This window comes from Cajanus cajan, chromosome 10 (assembly GCF_000230855.2).
Source record: "Cajanus cajan strain Asha chromosome 10, NIPB_CcT2T_4, whole genome shotgun sequence".
NCBI classification, from domain to species: Eukaryota; Viridiplantae; Streptophyta; class Magnoliopsida; order Fabales; family Fabaceae; genus Cajanus; species Cajanus cajan.
The window spans coordinates 13,476,731-13,495,994 of NC_138526.1; the positions used below are offsets into that span (position 1 = coordinate 13,476,731).

General features: G+C 29.6%; 1 protein-coding gene across 2 annotated transcripts in view; it reads left to right on the top strand.

The window, feature by feature from the left end:
- Positions 1–19,264, top strand: part of LOC109806464 (protein ZINC INDUCED FACILITATOR-LIKE 1) — a 33,307-nt gene that overhangs the window by 12,369 nt on the left and 1,674 nt on the right. Inside the window, exons 9-15 of one of the 2 annotated variants that reach the window (XM_020368882.3) lie at positions 4,190–4,265; positions 4,665–4,844; positions 5,131–5,218; positions 15,527–15,612; positions 15,704–15,811; positions 15,953–15,997; positions 16,100–16,188. In XM_020368882.3, the coding sequence (XP_020224471.1) occupies positions 4,190–4,265; positions 4,665–4,844; positions 5,131–5,218; positions 15,527–15,612; positions 15,704–15,811; positions 15,953–15,997; positions 16,100–16,188 (672 nt within the window). The remainder of the gene's footprint in view (positions 1–4,189; positions 4,266–4,664; positions 4,845–5,130; positions 5,219–15,526; positions 15,613–15,703; positions 15,812–15,952; positions 15,998–16,099; positions 16,189–19,264) is intronic. The other variant, XM_083065016.1, reaches the window with a different exon arrangement.

The following is a 19,264-nucleotide window of genomic DNA, read 5'->3' on the forward strand; positions in this document are numbered from 1 at the left end:
AACACAGATTCACAATAATAGGTAATTCTAAGGATAAAAAACACAATAACAAATTACTAACGCATTCAAAATACTAGGGGTGATGTGGATTTACAAACAGAGATCATATCATAGATCATACATAATTACATCACAATTGAAAAGCAAGGAAACAACAAATTCACAATATAATAACATTCAATTTTAGTTTTAATTCATTCAAACACAAATAATGAGATCAGGGATCAATCCTGTTACCTAACAAATAACCCACACTTAGAGCGAGGTTCTCACTCCCCCTTACCTTGATGGATGCAAACTCCATACGTGGATCTCCGAGGTCATCTCCGATAGCCACTAGCACTACAAAAAATATGCAATTTAGCGATCACCAAAATCGATCGCTAAATTGCAAAAATCGGTCGCTATTTACCTTAGCGACTGAATTAGCGACCGAATTTAATCAGTCGCTAAAATCCTGGTCGCTAAGCTATTTAGCGACGGAAAAATTTTCGGTCGCTATTTAGCGATCGAAAATTTCGGTCGCTAATTCGGTCGTTAAATGGTTGAAATGATTTTGGTCGCTGAAGTGTATGGACCAAATTAGTGACCGAATAAATCGGTTGCTAAATATTTATTTTTTATTTTATTAAATTTTATAGTCGTCGCAAATTTGGTCGCTACGAATCACTCATATTTGGTCTCTTAAAGATTTTATTTCAAATACTTAAGTTTTTAGCATGTTTTGTCCTTAATTACACAATTTTTGGAAACTTCCCAGAAAGTCACCCATCCTTATATTACTCCAAGTCAAACACGCTTAACTATGAAGTCCTTATGAGATAAGCTACCGAAAAACAAATGCATGTTATTAGTATAAGTAGTATAAATTAATTCATTTAAGTCATTTTCAACTATCCAATCTCATACTTAGATTATTTTTGGATACTTATCATTTTGGTATATCCGGACCGTTATAAATATATAATAATTATATTACTAATAATAATAATTAATATTTAATTAATCTTTATTTATATATATACTTACTTTTATAATTAGCAATTTACTTATTTTTATTTAAAATAATTAATTTTATGATACAATTTAAATTATTTATTATAAATTTAAAAGTTTAAGTAATAATTTATATATTTTAAAATGAAAAGGGTTATAATAATACTGGTATAACTTTTACTGAGTATTACACGACTCAATAAATTTATATTAAATGTGAATTTTGTAAATCCAACCGATAGATTGAAAGTTTATATCACTTTATATGTTTATATCAATTTTTGTTAAAATTGAAGAACAACTTAAAAGTAATCAAAGTGCTCATATTTTATTTGAAATGTATATATTACGTCAATTTTATTTTACAAGAATGAAATATCAAATCATCTTGAATTCATATAAGATTCTGTATATATTATCTAAGAGTAAAAAACTTTCAATCTAACGGTTGAATTTATAAAATTCACATTTAATATAAAGTTATTGAGTGATGTAATATTTAGTAAAAGTTACACCGATGTTATTATAATTCTTCTCTTTTAAAATATTATTTTTATAAATTAAATTTTAACATTTTAAATAAATTATTAATTAACTTAATATATTTATTCATCTTAAATCTAAGATATAAAATTTAAAAAATGTATTTATCCTTGTTTTAATTTCTAATTATCAACCATTAATAAAATATTAATTTAAAATTTAGATATAAAAATTTATTTAAAAATAAAGTTACCATAAGTTAGAAATATATATTATAAATATGGATCAAAATAAATAAGAAATTTTAAAATTCATGTACTTTAATTAAAAAACTGCCTAAAAATTCAATCGTAAAAAAAACCTCTAAATATTTTTCCACATAAATAACTATTAGTATTATTTATGTAGGAGTGCATATAAATATTTTTTTATTATAAATTAATGTCTAGCTCTTATTAAAAAAAAGAAAATGGGATTGATATTCAACAACAATATTATCATCACTTTTAAGCAATTTATAAATTTTTTTAAGTTTTACTTAGTGACCGAATATAACTTCGTCGCTAATTTTAACTAATATTTAGCAACCGAATAGAATTATATTGCTAATTTTAACTAATATTTAACGACTGAATAGAATTACATCGCTAATTGTAACTAATATTTAGCGATCAAATTTAATTCTGTCGCTAAAAAAATCAAAATTTTTGATTTAGAGACCAAATTCAATTCTGTCACTAATTTTAATTAATATTTAGCGACCGAATTTAATTCAGTTGCTAAAAAATCAAAATTTAATATTTAACGACCGAATTGAATTCAATCGCTAAATTTAACTAATATTTAGTGACCGAATTCAATTTCGTCGCTAAATTTAACTACTATTTAGCGACCGAATTTAATTCTGTCATTAACTTTAACTAATATTTAGCGATCGAATTCAATTCCGTCATTAAAAAAAATCAAATTTCTAATTTAGCGATTGAATTCAATTCTGTCGCTAATTTTAACTAATACTTAGGGACCGAATTTAATTCTGTCGCTAAATTTAACTACTATTTAGCGATCGAATTCAATTTCGTCGTTAATTTTAACTAATATTTAGCGACCGAATTAAATTTCGTAGCTAAAAAAATCAAAAATTATAATTTAGCGACCGAAATAGCGACCAAATTCAATTCTGTCGCTAATTTTAACTATTTAGCGACTGAATTAAATTTCGTCGCTAAAAAAATTAATTTATAATTTAGCGACCAAATTCAATTTTATAGCTAAATTTAACTACTATTTAGCGACCGAATTGAATTCTGTCGCTAATTTTAACTAATATTTAGCAACCAAATTAAATTCTGTTGCTAAAAAAAATCAAAATTTATAATTTAGCGACCGAAATAGCGACCGAATTTAATTTCGTCGCTAAAAAAAATCAAAATTTATAATTTAGTGATCGAAATTGCGACCGAATTGAATTCTGTCGCTAAAAAAATCAAAATTTCTTATTTAGCGACTGAAATAACGACCGATTTTCTGGCGACGACTTATTTTGGTCGCAAAATCGGTCGTTATTTTAATTATTCATAATTGGTTGCTAAATCAGTCGCTATTTAGCGACTGATAAATTTTGGTCGCTAATTTCGGTCGTTATTTTACAATTTTCTAGTAGTGTAGTTCTTCCTCTTTAATGAGAAATAAGAAGATTAAAACCTTAAAAGTAGAGCTATTAGTGCGAATTTTTTTTTTCTCACTTCATACATCATTTGGATGATCCAATCATTGAAAATGAAGAATAACAAGCTATGAACCCCCTATCCAAAATTTAACTTGATCCAATGGTAAACAAACCTCCAATTACAATTAGAAAATCATTGCCTAGTAGATATGCAAATTAAACAATCAATTTTTTTTATTATCTTGTCTATTGTGTTTTGCTATTGTTCTCTCAATGATGAGTTGGTCTCTTCTCTTTGAAGCACAAAGATGGGTATTAATGATGAGAAACAATACTAGACTACTAATCTATTAGTAGGGAACCCTAAAGCCTAACCTTCACATAACTTGTGGGTAAATCCCATTAAATTTTTCATCATTCCTCTTTTAAAACTTAATTGTTTATAATAATTAACTATAAAATATTCTTTTTATCACATAACATTTATAATTATAAAATTACCCAATTAATTATTTAAAATTCTATAAATAAATACATAAGATAATATGTTTTCAAATATAATAATTTAAAAATATTTATTTTCAGTCTAAAAATATTCTTATCTACAAAACCTCTCAATTAGTCAAAATCAAGAGATATATTTATATCTCTAATTATTAATATAACAAATAATTTCAGAAATCCTTTTGTAATTGATAAAAAATACTCGTAATTATTTAAAAAGTCTTTAATATAATTATAAAATCTATTTAATTAATATTTTTTAAAATAATTTTAGAAAATTTAAGATGTTACATTTTCAATATATCTTATACTTTTTTTGTCACGTCATCGCCATGTGACTAATCTATATCACCGCTCTAGAATGTCACCTTTTCGGTGTACATGTAAACATCACTATCAAAGCAATATGTCATTGATCTATATCAACATGAAACCAATTTAGCATAAATATATTTTGATTAATTGTATATGCCTTTTAATTTGATTGTTTTGTTTTATTGTATTGAGTTTCATTTGTCAACATCAATCTCCTTACAGGTATCCCTACTTCTTGCCCTGCCTTGTAATATCAACTTTTGCATTTGCAGTAGCAATTGCTTGTATTTGGCTACCGGTATGTATCTTGAGTTTTAATATATATAGATATCACAAATATCTATTTTCTCTATTTGTTGAGTTTTTTGTTTTGACATAAACATGGGTGCACACCTAAATGTAGCACCATTTTTTTTATGTATAGATATGATAAAATATATTCTTCCAACAATATTTACTATTTGGTAAATTTCCTATGGGACTTGAAAATGAATTTTTTTTTATCCATCTAAATTACAATGACAACATCATGGTTCAAATTTAGGATCTTGTTCATATTATTCCAACTTCCCACCATTAGGTTGACCCTAGTGCAAGACTTGATAATGAATGAGTTTCACTTTTTATTTATTAAGTTTCATTATTTAATAAAATTTACATCAATTTTAGTTCAATAGTATGAAATATTATACTGCAGGAGACACTTCATAATCACGATGTGTCCATTGAGAACTTTGAAGCTTTAGAAAATGGAAGTGGTGGAGCTACCAAAGACAAGATGACTAAAAAACATGAAAGTATCTTAACAAATTGGCCTTTAATGTCATCTATCATTGTTTATTGTATTTTTGCGCTTCACGACGTTGCTTATTCTGAGGTATTATTTAACTTAAAATGTTGCTATTTTGTCATTTTTTTATGCCATCAATCCACATGTACATCAAAGGATTATTATTTAATACTCCTTTTGCATTGCATTCCATTTATACTTGGGTTGGGACTTTTTCTAGCATACTTTTGACACAAAGTGCAATTGAAAGGAGAGAGAAAAGTGTAAAGATGAGAATGAAAACAGTATGACAAAAATCATAACTTATTTTACAACATGATATTCATATATTTGGTTATATATAAACAAAAATTATATTATACATTTTTGCTAGGTTTTTTCATTGTGGACTATTAGTCCGCGACGATTGGGAGGTTTAAGCTTTTCAACTAGTGATGTTGGTAATATTCTTGCAGTTTCAGGTATGTCTCTGACATCTATGAATTTATGACATTTTTTTTTATTCATTGGAAGATGATTTATATCTATCCATCTCTTTCAACCTTTAATCAAACAATCATAGTTAATTTTATTGATCAATTAATTTGTTTGTCAAAACTCTTGGTTGATTGAAGGTTTGGATATATACCTATAAATATTTTAATTTATATTTTTTGTACATGTATTTTGTTCCTTCAAATTTATTGCTTTGGTTTGATACCATTAGATGACATAAGATTAACAAGGAGTTATTATGAAGTATAAGAATAAATGAAAAAGGAAAAAAAATCATTATTCGGTCGCTATATGTGATACTCATTTTAAATTCAATCTTTTCGTTTTACAATTTTATACTTTCTAGTAGACAATTTTATAACAAAAAGTAGCATGAAGCATATTGAAAACAAGTACACATTTTTTTAAATATAAATAATACATAAAAATAAATAAGGCATATGACAATTACAAAATATTTTAACCAATTGTGAGTTTAATCACAATTCTATTGTCTAGTATATTTTATCTCCATGTATTTTTGATTAAAGCTTCTGTCACTAAACACTATTAGATTAAAAAAAGACTAATTGGTAAATTCATACTTCATTGGCTAATCAAAACATTTAATGATAAGATGTATAGGCTAAACATAGTTAATCATGAGGCTCCAAATCCAATTATCTTCTAAAATCAAAGGATTTTTCTAAATCTATATAATCTTTTTTTCTTTTTTAAAAAACATATTGATTTAGTTTGATTTATATATTGAAGTTTAAATAAAATCAAGTAGAATTCACTAACTAGGGATAACCTAGCAGTGAGAGTTAGGAAAGTTTGCATAAGATTTTAGGTTCTAACTTTATTGTTCCCATTGTGAACACACCAAAAAATTTTTATAGTTGAATCTTTAATATTTTTTGAACAGTAAAAATTACAATGACAATAATATGATTCGAACTTATAGTCCTATACATACTATCTAAACTCTTGCCACTAGATCAACCTTAGTCCTATACATACTATCTAAACTCTTGCCACTAGATCAACCTTAATGATTTTAAACAACCTAATATCTACTAATCTCTTAGCATTTTTGTTTCATTTGTTATGATTTATTATCTAATTCCCTAAATTAGAGTATTGAATCTTTGATAATGGAAGATTCAGTAGGATCCATCCTCAATTGTAAGTCTTAATTAAGATATTTAAGGCATGTATACTTTAGATATTTTTTTATTTGTAAGAAAATAGAAAAAATGATAGTGAAAATAAGTTTGATTGAATTTTAGAAAATATTTTTTTAAAAAATATTATCATAAGTTAGTCCCAAAATTGAAAATATAAGATACAAAATTTTCCTTGTCATCAAAGACATCATAAGATCTCCGATACTAAAAGTGGACTAAGGTCCTACATTATGATTGGAATACTCAATATATAAATAATCCATTTTGATAAGAAAATATAAGATTATTAGTAATGCTATTAAGATATTGTTGATATCATTTTCTATTGCACAACAACATTAGGTTTAAATATTTTTATAGCTCTTAAAAACATAATACTGTTTAAGTTGGTCTTTATTAAGCTTCTATTCATTTTTATCTTAAAAAATTATGGTTTTATAACTTTAATTTCTTGTAAAGACTCTTGATTCTAAAATAAGAAAGAAAGCAAACAAAAATAAATCTTATATAAATTTTGAACAAAAACATATAAATAAGAATATCCAACAAGAATGTAAAACGTAAACAAAGAAAAAATGCAACACCAAAACAAAAAAGATTGAGAGAAGATAACACAACAAATTTTTATGCAGTTCAGTTAATTTGGCCTACATCTACGGGAAAGAGAAGATTCCATTATCTGAAAACAATATAGTCTTCACAACAAAATAACGCCTTGTTCTCTTTAATAGGTTTTCCTCTCCTCTCTACCTATCTCCTTCATAGTTGACGGAAACCTAATGGAGCAATTGGATTGATATGGCTTTTCCTTCAAGTTCTTTCTTAGATCTTTGGCTTCTTGACACTCCTCAAGCTTCTTCAAGGTCTCTAATGGAGGTAGAGACCTCTGGTTTCACTTTAGAAGGTGAAGAACTCGTTTCAAGTGATGCCACTTCAAGGTAGAAGATAAACCACTTCAACTCTCATCACACTCTTAGGAAGAGGGATAAGAGAATTAAAAGCAAATCAAATAAAGAATTTAGAATTTTGAGAGAGAATTTTGAGCAAATAACTTGGCAATCTCATATGATCCATAAGTGAGTTTTACAAGTGAACCAACCTATATATAGTGGTGGAGAAACTTGTAGTGAAACAAGCTAGACAAGGTAGAGACAAGGTAGGGACACTTAGATCTAGATTAGTCGATCATAGAGTGCAAAGTATCACCTGCCTTCTAAGAGACAATGAAGATATACTTAGATCTATAAGAGTAAATCATAGAATGCCAAATGTCACCTTATCTTCTTGGCAAGCCAAGAGACAAGTGTGTTGGAGAAGCTAGACAACTAACTCAGCCATGGAAGAGAATGGAGACTAAGGCTTGTTTTCCTTCACCTAATACAATCCAAAATCTTGGAATTGGTTTAGTTAGGTTCACCAAATGATGGTGAGGTCTAGCTAAATAAATTCCTTGGATTAAATGGAGAAAAACAAGTCTAATATATGTAAAATTTGACCTGGGCTCACTAAGGGCCCAATTGCTAGCTTCACCTACACATTTACTATTTGCTACCCCATTATTAAAACTAAAAATATGAAAATCTATATACAAGGTCAAATGAAGTAAAAGTTTCCTAGTAACATACTCTAAAATCCTAAGGGTGTGACCTACAAAGAAAGATAAAAGTTCCTTACACATATAAAGGCAAAAAGTAAGTCTATACAAGTATCTATTATATACAAAGTATTATACAAGATATGTACAATAAAGACTTGAGACTAAAAAGACGAATCATACTCAATACTCATATAAAGCATAGGTCTAAGAAATACCTCCTCTATAGAAATCTCCTTTGGCCTCCTATTCATGGACCTAGTTAAAGGTCCAATGATCTTCATGTGTGAGCTCTCTATGGATGGTCCTCCATCACACCCTCCTTCTGGAGAATGATCTGTCCTTAGATCTAACTCATCATCATCAATTTTAGCATCACCTGCAAAAAGTACAAGATCACAAACATTAAATGTGTTGCTAACACCATAATTAAAAGGTAAATCTAACCTATATGCATTATCATTGATCCTTTGGAGGACTTGGAATAGACCATCTCCTCTTGGACTTAGTTTGAACTTCCTTTATGTAGGAAATCTATCTTTTCTTAAGTGAAGCCAAACTAAGTCTCTTTCCTCAAATACAACTTTCTTTCTCCCTTTGTTGTTGTATTCAATATATTTTTGAGTTTGTTTTTCAATTTGGTCCTTAACCTTCTCATGGAGTTTCTTTACAAAATCTACCTTAGATACTCATCCTTTATGTAAATAAGAAGAAGTACTAGGAAATGGAAGTATGTCAAAAGGAGTGAGAGGGTTAAAGTCATAAACAACCTAAAAAAGAGAAAGATTGGTAGCCTTATGGACTACCCTATTGTATGTGAATTCTATATGAGGAAGATGTTCATCCCAAGACTTTTTGTTTTCTTAAGATGATATTATGTTTCTTAAGATGAATTCTTATGGACTACCCTATTGTTTCTTAGATACTCCTCCTTTATGTAAATAAGAAGAAGTACTAGGAAATGGAAGTATGTCAAAAGGAGTGAGAGGGTTAAAGTCATAAACAACCTCAAAAGGAGAAAGATTGGTAGCCTTATGGACTACCCTATTGTATGTGAATTCTATATGAGGAAGATGTTCATCCCAAGACTTTTTGTTGTTCCTCAAATACAACTTTCTTTCTCCCTTTGTTGTTGTATTCAATATATTTTTGAGTTTATTTTTCAATTTGGTCCTTAACCTTCTCATGGAGTTTCTTTACAAAATCTACCTTAGATACTCCTCCTTTATGTAAATAAGAAGAAGTACTAGGAAATGGAAGTATGTCAAAAGGAGTGAGAGGGTTAAAGTCATAAACAATCTCAAAAGGAGAAAGATTGGTAGCCTTATGGACTACCCTATTGTATGTGAATTCTATATGAGGAAGATGTTGTTTCTTAACCTACAAAGAAAGATAAAGACGCCTTATAAATACAATGGCAAAAAATAATCCTATACAAGTATTTACTATATACAAAGTACTATACAAGATATGTACAATAGAGACTATGAGACTAAAAAGAGGAATCATACTCAATTCTCATATAGAGCATAGGTCTAAGAAGTACCTCCTCTGTAGAAGCCTCTTCTAGCGTCGTAACCATGGACCTAGTTAAAGGTCCAATGGTCTTCATGTAGGAGCTCTCTGTGGATGGTATTCCATCAACAGCTCTTGCAAGCATGTTCTCATTTTTCTCATTTTTTTGTTCTCATACTTAGCACTTTGTTGTCTTTCTTTGAAAAAGATCCGCAAACACAGACACATACACACACACACCTATAAAGATCCAAGATACTAATATTAAGTCTTATAAGACAAGACAAACTAAATCCATCAAATTAATGAGGATAGTCTAATGTACAGTTTAAACCCATTAGATGAGTGAGGACAAACTAAATGTATAAAAATTGTATAAACAAAAGACCATACATAACATACAAATGATGCATTAGATTTTGAGTCATAATCATTAATTCTCTACCTTAACTCTTAATCTAAAGAAAAGAACCTTTTCAAAATAGTACTGCACTCTTACTTCAAAATGAACATCAAACGAAGTTGATCAAGTCCAAGCAGTACTTGAACTTGGATGTAGAAAAAGACTTTGTAAACACATTAGCAAGATTGTCTTCTAATGCAATCTTATTCTAATTTCTCTAGATTCAACCATATTTTTGAAGTGAAGCTTTATATCAATATGCTTTGTTTTCTCTTGATAAACTTGATGATTTGCAAGGTATATAAAACTTTGGGTATCATAGTAAATTGTCACACATTTTTGTGGTATACCTAATTCACCAATCACCCCTTTAAACCATAGAGTCTCCTTCACTCATTCATTAAGAGAAATATATTCTTCTTGTGTTGTAGACAAAGCTACCACAAATTGTATATTTACTTTCCAATTACAACAATACCAAACAAAGTAAAAACATACTGAAATAAAGATTTTCTAGCATCCACATTTCTTGCATAGTTTACATCAACATACCCCATAATAACTTCTCTATCTTGAACAATCTTCTTATACCTTAAACTAGATATTAAAAAAGTATTCAAATACCTTAACACCCTCTTCAAAGTCTCCTATTGAGCTTGACTCAAATTTTCCATAAAATTAATAACAATGCTAATAACATAAGCCAAATAAGATCTGTTACAAACCATATCATACATGATACTCCCTACTTCACTTGCATATTGAATGGAACGCATTTTCCTTATTTTCTCTTTTGATGGAGGACCATCCTTTAGACATCATATAGGGCCCATCACAAGGCCATGGCTAGGAGAGTAGAGGAAGATGAAGAACACACCACACCAAAAGCCTTGATCATCATGTGTGTGGACTTTAGGCCATCTCTTTAGTTCGTTGCTTTCCTTTCCTATTTTGCCCTTGTATTTTGGGATACATTAGATATTTGGAATTTATTTTGTATTTTTATTTAGCCTTTGTATTATGGGGCAAAATCAGTCTTAGAATTTATTTTGGGACTTAAACATTGACTTGTGAGGTCAAAAATCCATTTCTTTCCTTTTCTAGGCCTAAGGATACTTTAGTCTTTTTGGAGAGATGAGAGCCATTTCATTTGGGCTACATCTAGGGTTCATTTAGGGTGCATTTGGGCTTGAAATTTTTGGCCAAATGCTCCCAAGAAACCCTAGATGCTCTCCTCTCTCTATAAGTACTTTAGACCCTCGACCTTGTACCCACTTTGGAATATATGCATTTTGAGTGAGCCTTGTTGCTCAAAAAGCCTTCCTTAGTCCCCTAGGTCCTCACGTCCATTCTCCTCTCCTTTCCACCCTAGAGTGAGTTTGAGTTCCCTTGAGTGGCCTCCACCATCCCTTGGTGGAGATATTTAGCCAAGAGCACCAAAAACACCTTCCACCTCTCCTTCTCCTTTTTTGTCGACCTCCACCCTGCACTTCCCACCTTGTTTTTCACCACCCTTGGGAAAAATCCAGCCATCATCCTTCTTCCTAATCCGTGGAGAAAGAGGGAGCTCCTCCTTGGAAGCCAAAGAACACACCATGGAAGGAAGGATCCCATCATCTTTAGTGCTAGGTGCTAGTGTTATAAAGAACTTTGTTTGATGACTCAATGAAATGTTAACAGGTTTAGATTGATGCATCCTAAACCTTTTCCACTACCTTTTGCATCTACCTATGAATTATTTATCATAATATCTATTTCAAGTATCCTCTTAGCAGTATCAAAATCTTTTATCTCAAACTTAAAATTTAACTCTTCTTTGAGCATTCCAATTTCATCCTTGTTAGAGCTTGCTACTAGAATATCATCCACATATAGTAACACAAAAAAACACATATTTCTCATTTTTTTAAATATGTAAATATAATTGTCATAGTTGCTTCTAAAAAAAAAATAAGTTTAACAAAAAATCTTGTACCATAGACATGGACTCTATTTCAATCCATAAAGTGATTTTCTCAAGAGATAGACCTTAGATTTATCATCTACAAACTCCTGTGGTTGTTGCATATAAATTGTCTTTTCAAGGCCCCCATGAAGAAAAGTTGTTTTGACATCCAATTGTTCCAACTCTAGATCATATTGATTCACAGTTTCCGTCAAAATCCTCTTAGAACAATGTTTTAACACAAGGGAAAATATTTGATTATAATCAATCTGTTCGACTTGGGTAAATCCCTTTGCCACAAGCCTTGCTTTATAGCCTGCCATTTCCACTCCTAAAACAACTTTCTTTTTCTTGAAGATTCACTTGCATCCAACTAACTTTAATTTTTGCGTGGATCCACGAACTTCCAAGTCTATCTTTTTTATTTAAGGACTCCATTTCTTTTGCAACTTGCAACAAATTTTGTCTTTGCTTACTCTCCACATCCTTTTTAAATTGTTTGAGTCTTGTATATCTTCAGCCATAGTAAGAGCATAATAGATAATACTAGCTTACCTAAATCTATTTGGAGGTACATTCCTCCTAGTCCTATCTCTTGTCAATTGATAGTCTGAAACAACAAATAATACATTTTTTGCTTGTCCATCATCTATTGGTGTAAGACAATTTCCAAAATTATCAATAGTAGACTCCACCTCAAACTAAGTTTTCTCCGTAAATTTTTTTGAGTTACTTACTTTTAGGTTTTTGCACATTATCCCATTATGGTTTCATCAAATGTGACATCTCTTCTTGTAAAGCATCTTGACTTTCAAAGATCAAACTTCCACAACTTACCCTTCACTTCATCTAGATAATTGATGAAGATACACTTCATAGCTCAAGTGTCAAGTTTTTCTTTCTTGATATGAGAAACATTTAGAGCACCAAAACCTTCAAATTTAAATAATCTATTGGTTTACCACTCCACCTTTCCATAGGTGTCTGAAGTTTAAATCTAAAGATGATCTATATATCAAATACACTACAATATTTGTAGCTTTACCCCTTAAACTCTTAGGTAGACCTAACCCAACAACATACACCTCACACATTCAAAAATGGTCATGTTCATCCTTTCAAATGGGCTATTTTGTTGAGAATTATGAGCTACATTTTTATGCCTTTTAAGTCCTTATTTCTTGCAAAACTCATTAAATTGCTCCAAAACAAACTCTAGGCCATTGTGAGTCCTTAAAACCTTCGATTTATTACTATTTGATTTTTTATAAGTTTCATTCTTTTAAATTTTTGAAATGTTTCAGATTTATCTTTCAAAATAGAAATCCATATTCTTCTTGAAAAATCATCAATAATGGTGAGAAAATAGGAACCCTTCCACGAGTTTTTACCCTTGAAGAACCCTAAATATTCGTGTGAACATACTCAAAGGGTTTATCAGAAACTTGCATATTAGTCTCAAACTTAACCTTATCAAATTTTTTCCTAATATGCAATGATCACAAAAATATAATTTTTCCAATTTATTATCATTCAATAGATTTTCTTTTCCAAGTTCCATTAAACCATTTTCGCTAGCATGTCTAACCTTGAGTGCCATAATTATTTTTTATCAAGAAAAGTTTAAGTTACTATAGATGCATGAGCAATAACAATGTAACCATTAAGAATGTACAAACCACTTATTTTAGTTCCCTTGGCAACTATTAAGGCACCATTAGAGATCTTCATCATACCATATTCAATTTTAGTAGAATAACCCGAACCATCGAACATGCTTATGGAAAAAAGATTCTTCTTATATTCAAGGACATACCTCACATCTTGCAATAGAATCTCACTATTATCAAACATTCTCATATAAACAATATTTATACCTTACACCTTGCAAGTTTTGTTTTTTCCAAGAAGCATTACTTAAATTTCTTTGACTTCGAAAGTCTCAAAGAAATCCTTTATAGGACATATGTCGTAGGTATATCCATAATGCATAACCCAATTCCTTTGCTTTTATGATATTGATGCCACAAATACCCCTAAACTTTCATAACAATCTAAAACAACGACATCCAAAGAATCCACGGAGCTTTTGAATTCCTTAGCTTTTTTCTTAAGACAGTCTTTCTTATAATGATTATTCTTATGGAAATTATAATATCTGGGCTTAAACATGGTGTTGCTCATCCATTTTGATGTAGACTTCTTTCCCTTTGGTCTTTTTTTCTCACTCCTCCCATTTGAGACGTTTAAGCCTTCACCATTATTCTCTGTCTCAACACTTGTTTCTTTTGAAGCTCTTTACTTTGAATTGAGGTTTGAACCTAATTCGATGTAATAGTTTGATCTTTTCCATACACAATAACATCCTTGAAATTCTTAAAGGATTTTGGTAAATAGTTGCATAAGAGCAAAGATTCATTCTCATCTTCAAGTTTCACCTCAATGTTTTCTAAGTCATCGAGAATCTTGTTAAAATCTCCAAGCTATTCTTGAACCGATCTTGCTTATGTCATCTTGAAATAATAAAGATTTTGCTTCAATCATGAATGATTTTCCAAAGACTTTGTCATGTATAAAGATTCCAATTTGACCCACATGGTAACCACTATATTTTCTCTTGCAACCTTTCTCGAGGCTTTATTATCGAGACATATAAGATGATAACACTTTTTGCCTTATCAATTATCTCACTATTATCATTCTCTTATAAAAATACAATCATTTTTGCCTCACCTTAAGAGTTTCTATAACTCCTTATTTCACCAAGATAACTTCCATTTTTATCTTCCATAACCCAAAGTCATTGTTCCTCGAAAACTTCTCTATATCGTACTTGGTTTTTCCCATGATTTTATTTTCCTTTTTCTTTCTTTCTTTCTCTCCCCCACAGTCGACACCACTTGTTAGCTCTAAAACAAGAAAGAAAGAAAACAAGAACATACCCTATACAAGAACAAACCAAAAACTCATAAATGAGAATATCCAACAATAACGTAAAATGTAAATGTAGAAAAAATGTAATAGTAAAAAAAAATATTAAGAGAAGAGAACTTAACAGATTTACATGGTTTAGCCAATTTGGCCTCCATCCATAAGAGAGAGAAAATGCTACTGTCTGAAAACAAGATTGTGTCTTTACAATAAAACAACCATTTGATATTTTTAACAAGTTTTCTTTTTCTCTCTATGTATCTCCTTCACAACTCTTGCACGCATGTTCTCACTCTTCTGTATTCACAAGACATGTAGACTAAGTCTTATATGACAGAACAAGCTAAACCCTAAACCTATTAGACGAATGGATAGACTGAATGTATATGATTATACAAATGAAAAACCATATAGAGCATATAGATGATACATTAAATTTTGGGTCATAATTAACAAAAAATATTGTTTGTCCCTGATACACGAGTAAAAGTACAATATTTTGGTTAAAAAAAACTAAAAATGAATGAAATTCCAATAAGGATTAAATCTATAACGCGACATAATTTTAGGGGTTACAAGAATATTTAAAGAATAATTTGTACAATCTTAAAGCATAAATTATCGACGTCATTTGAATTTTATTCTCAAATATTTGCATAAAATAAAAACATATTTATTTTTGTTTGTTAATTAATTGTTGGTTTTTCAACTCCTTAGGTATTGGTATTATGATCTTCCAAGTTGCACTATACCAACCGATGCAAAAAATTTGTGGACCTATTAACCTTACTCGCATTATGGCGGTTAGCTTTAACCTTTTGTGGTAATTATTGTAATTAATTCAACATTTTCATTATTTACTTTAAATTATGTGTTATTGTTTTATATAAATAGGTGTTATCTATACCTATCATGCAAAGCTATCCCTTCATGACAAAATTGTCAGGCTTCCCACTATTCATATCAATATATTCCGCTACGATTCTAAGCTATCTATTAAGTGTAAGTAAACCCCTATGAGTTATCTTTAGAGTCTAAAATATTAGATTGACTTCATTAATTTTTGATTGAGTAATTTAATTCACTAAAAAAATGTTACATTTTTAAAACTTTCTCAATTGTATTTTTGTTTGCTTGACATAGGAGATAATTTCAGCTGGCTTATTCATTTTACAAAATCGAGCAGTGGTGAGGTTTTAGGTTCTACTTTTTAATCTTTAATTTGTTTCTCACCCTAAATTTTTTTAATATGGATTGCAAAATTTATGGTATACTTGTAAAATTAAATAGGAACAACATCAAAGAGGAATAGCTAATGGCATTTGTATTACTGCCGTATCAGTATTAAAATCCATTGGTCCAGCCGCTGGCGGTGTATTGTGAGTATAAATTTCTTCCATATTACTTTATATTCCACTTGACTTGTGAGTTATTATTCAAAATATGATTATGAATCTTTATTACAAATCAATAGTTTAAATAAGATTTCCTCAAAATGTGTAGGGTACATTTTTTTTTTGTTTCTTTTATGTTTATGAAAGTAGTTAGTATTTAACATTGGTAGCTATCACTTTTAGTGAAGTTGTTGTAGTTATGTTACTAACTAGTTACAATAAATTGTATAGATAAGTATGTGTTTCTTCTATCTAGTCTAAGAATAGTCTAAATATATATGCAAGCTATTTATCTAGATTAGTAACATTTGTAGCCTTTGTTCTTCAAACACATTTTCTCCTACTTTTACATAATGTTATATAGATTATCCACAATTTATTTTGTCTAAAAGTTTATTTATGATATGTGTGTCTTTTTTTTTTTATATATAGAAGATATGTTAGTGTCTTATGTGCTCAAGCTTACTAGAGTTCAAACTTCTTGTAAAAGTGTGGTTTGATAACAAGTACAAATATTAATTTTGGACAAATGAAATCACTCAATAACATTGAAAAAGCTAGATAAGGGACAATAATCTTCTCAGTTCCAAAAAGTATTTTTTTTTTTAAATCTTAAATCATTTTTGGTTTTGAAACAGTAATTTCATTCTTAGTGTGATATCCTCTACTTTACATGTCATAACATATAAATAAATATAAAAATGCATAATATAATCTTCATAAATAAAATCAAAGCGTGTCTAGGTAGAAAGTATTACATTGTTAACTTGAACAAATTACCATAACCAAACTGAAACTACAAGGAATTAAAACTAATGTCTCCAAAATAAATTAATAGAAACAACATTCTAATCTAGTTCTAACTACGTCTCGATGTCACATATTCTATCAAGGTAAAACCTAACATTGAAGTCTAAGCCTCATCATCAACATCCTCAACCTCATGTTGATGATAACTTGCATAACAACCAAAGTAAAATATAACACAAAATAAAAGGGAGTAAGAAACATCTCACTCTAGTCCATGATGCAGGAATACAACTAGATAACCAAACATAAACAAAGGCATATAAGCAACATAGCACATTAATAATAATAACAATAACCTATTTTATTCATTCATACATCATAATTAAATACCACATAACAGTGGGATTCATATGCAATGGACACATACTATATATTATCATGGATGTGATGCCAGTAAAAACATCACATGGTGTAGTAGCTTAGGAATACATGCTAGGCCACACCCTCAAGACACTTTCACTAAGAGGACATACTACTAGGGTCTAGTCAGGATAGTCGAGCCACTTAAGGTACATTCCACGCACACAAAAGGCAATAATGGAACTTACAAACCAAGTTATCCTTGAGGATTGATCCCCAAGCTTTTACACAAAGGGGAATTCCCTAGTGTTGCATTCGATATCATACCCTTCAAAAACATTTATGCAGATGGTGTATGTCAAACAATTAAGACTCTATGATTTATCACATTACAATATCATATCATATCAATTCATGGCTAAGCCTCACTTAAATTTCTCATCATATGACCCTCACATGATCTATGCACATCAACTATATCAATATTTCTCATGATTTCTCTTTCCTAAAAATCGATATAGATGTCTCAAACCATTGATAATATCAACACTTAAAAGGGTAATTCCATTTATCATTATCATTCACAAACTATATTTTCAAAACTTAATCTTTTATGGCCTTGAGCTATCCAAACACAATATATAGAGCTATATACATGATATCAAGTTGATATAAATTTTGTTAGAAATATATGACAATTATCTACAACTTCTATGTTGACCTCGAGTGCTAATTTTGTCATCTATTATTTTTAAAAACTACAAAACTGCATTATTTCATTCTAAATCTAACAACTTGACTTTTGCTCACTAATTTAATCATAAATTGAGTAACAGATCTTTTTAATTGATTTCAATGACATTTGAAAGCTAACATCTAAAGATACAACTTTCATGAAAATTACAACCAATTCTACTATATACTCATTTAAGTGAGCCAATCTTATGCTTAAGCAAGATTAGCTCGCTCGGAGCGAGCATTGAGCGATTAGCATGCTTGGAGCGAGGTAAAAATTTGCTCTAAGCAAGTATTACTTGAAACTACCTATGAGGACTCACTTCAACGAGCTTAAGGCCACTTGAAGCAAAATTAATTTTCTTAGAGCGAGACTATGATTTCCTAAAGCAAAATATGATAGTCCTGAATGCGAAATTATATTGTTCAAGGATTTCTATCTTTCCCAACACCATTCCCTAACACCTTCAACCCAAATCAAATCAATAAGAACACTCCATTTGTTGTGTTACACTTCTAAAAGGAATATTTTCCCATAAATACATACTCAAGTCATCTCCTCATACAACCACGAATGCATTCCCTTAGAACCCATAAGAAAACTAACACATACATACTAATTACCCCAATCAAAATATATATAAGGAGAAACATAGAAGATAAAGACACATTTGGGGAAAATCCTTCATACATAGACATACAACAAAGACATAATTAGGGGCCAAACTCAATACCTAACGCACAGTCCTATATCCAGAGTGAGATTTCTCACTCTCCTTTACCTTTGTAACTAGAAGAAGGCAGATGCATGATCTCGAGGTGATTTTCTTCATGTTTCTGTTATCTGAGCTTTGAGCATAAAATAAAGTGCGTGTGTGAAAAATGTTAAATGAAGGATTGTAGAATGAAACGGTTGAAAATTTCTCTTTTAAAATATTAACTCATCTTTAACCCTCCAATTAAAACATATTGGCCATAGTTACAAATCCCTCCCCTCTTATTTAATTAAATAAAATATTTAATTAAAATCTTTAATTAAAATACCTTATATTAAAGAACTCCATTACTTAAAAATAAAAATAAAAATTATTAAATACTTATATTATATTTTATGAAAAAAAAATGGTGTTAGTATCAAAGAAGGTTATGGTTGTAAAGATACCGAATTTTACAATTAATCTTTATTTGTTCTATATCAATTGAGAAGAAGGTAAAA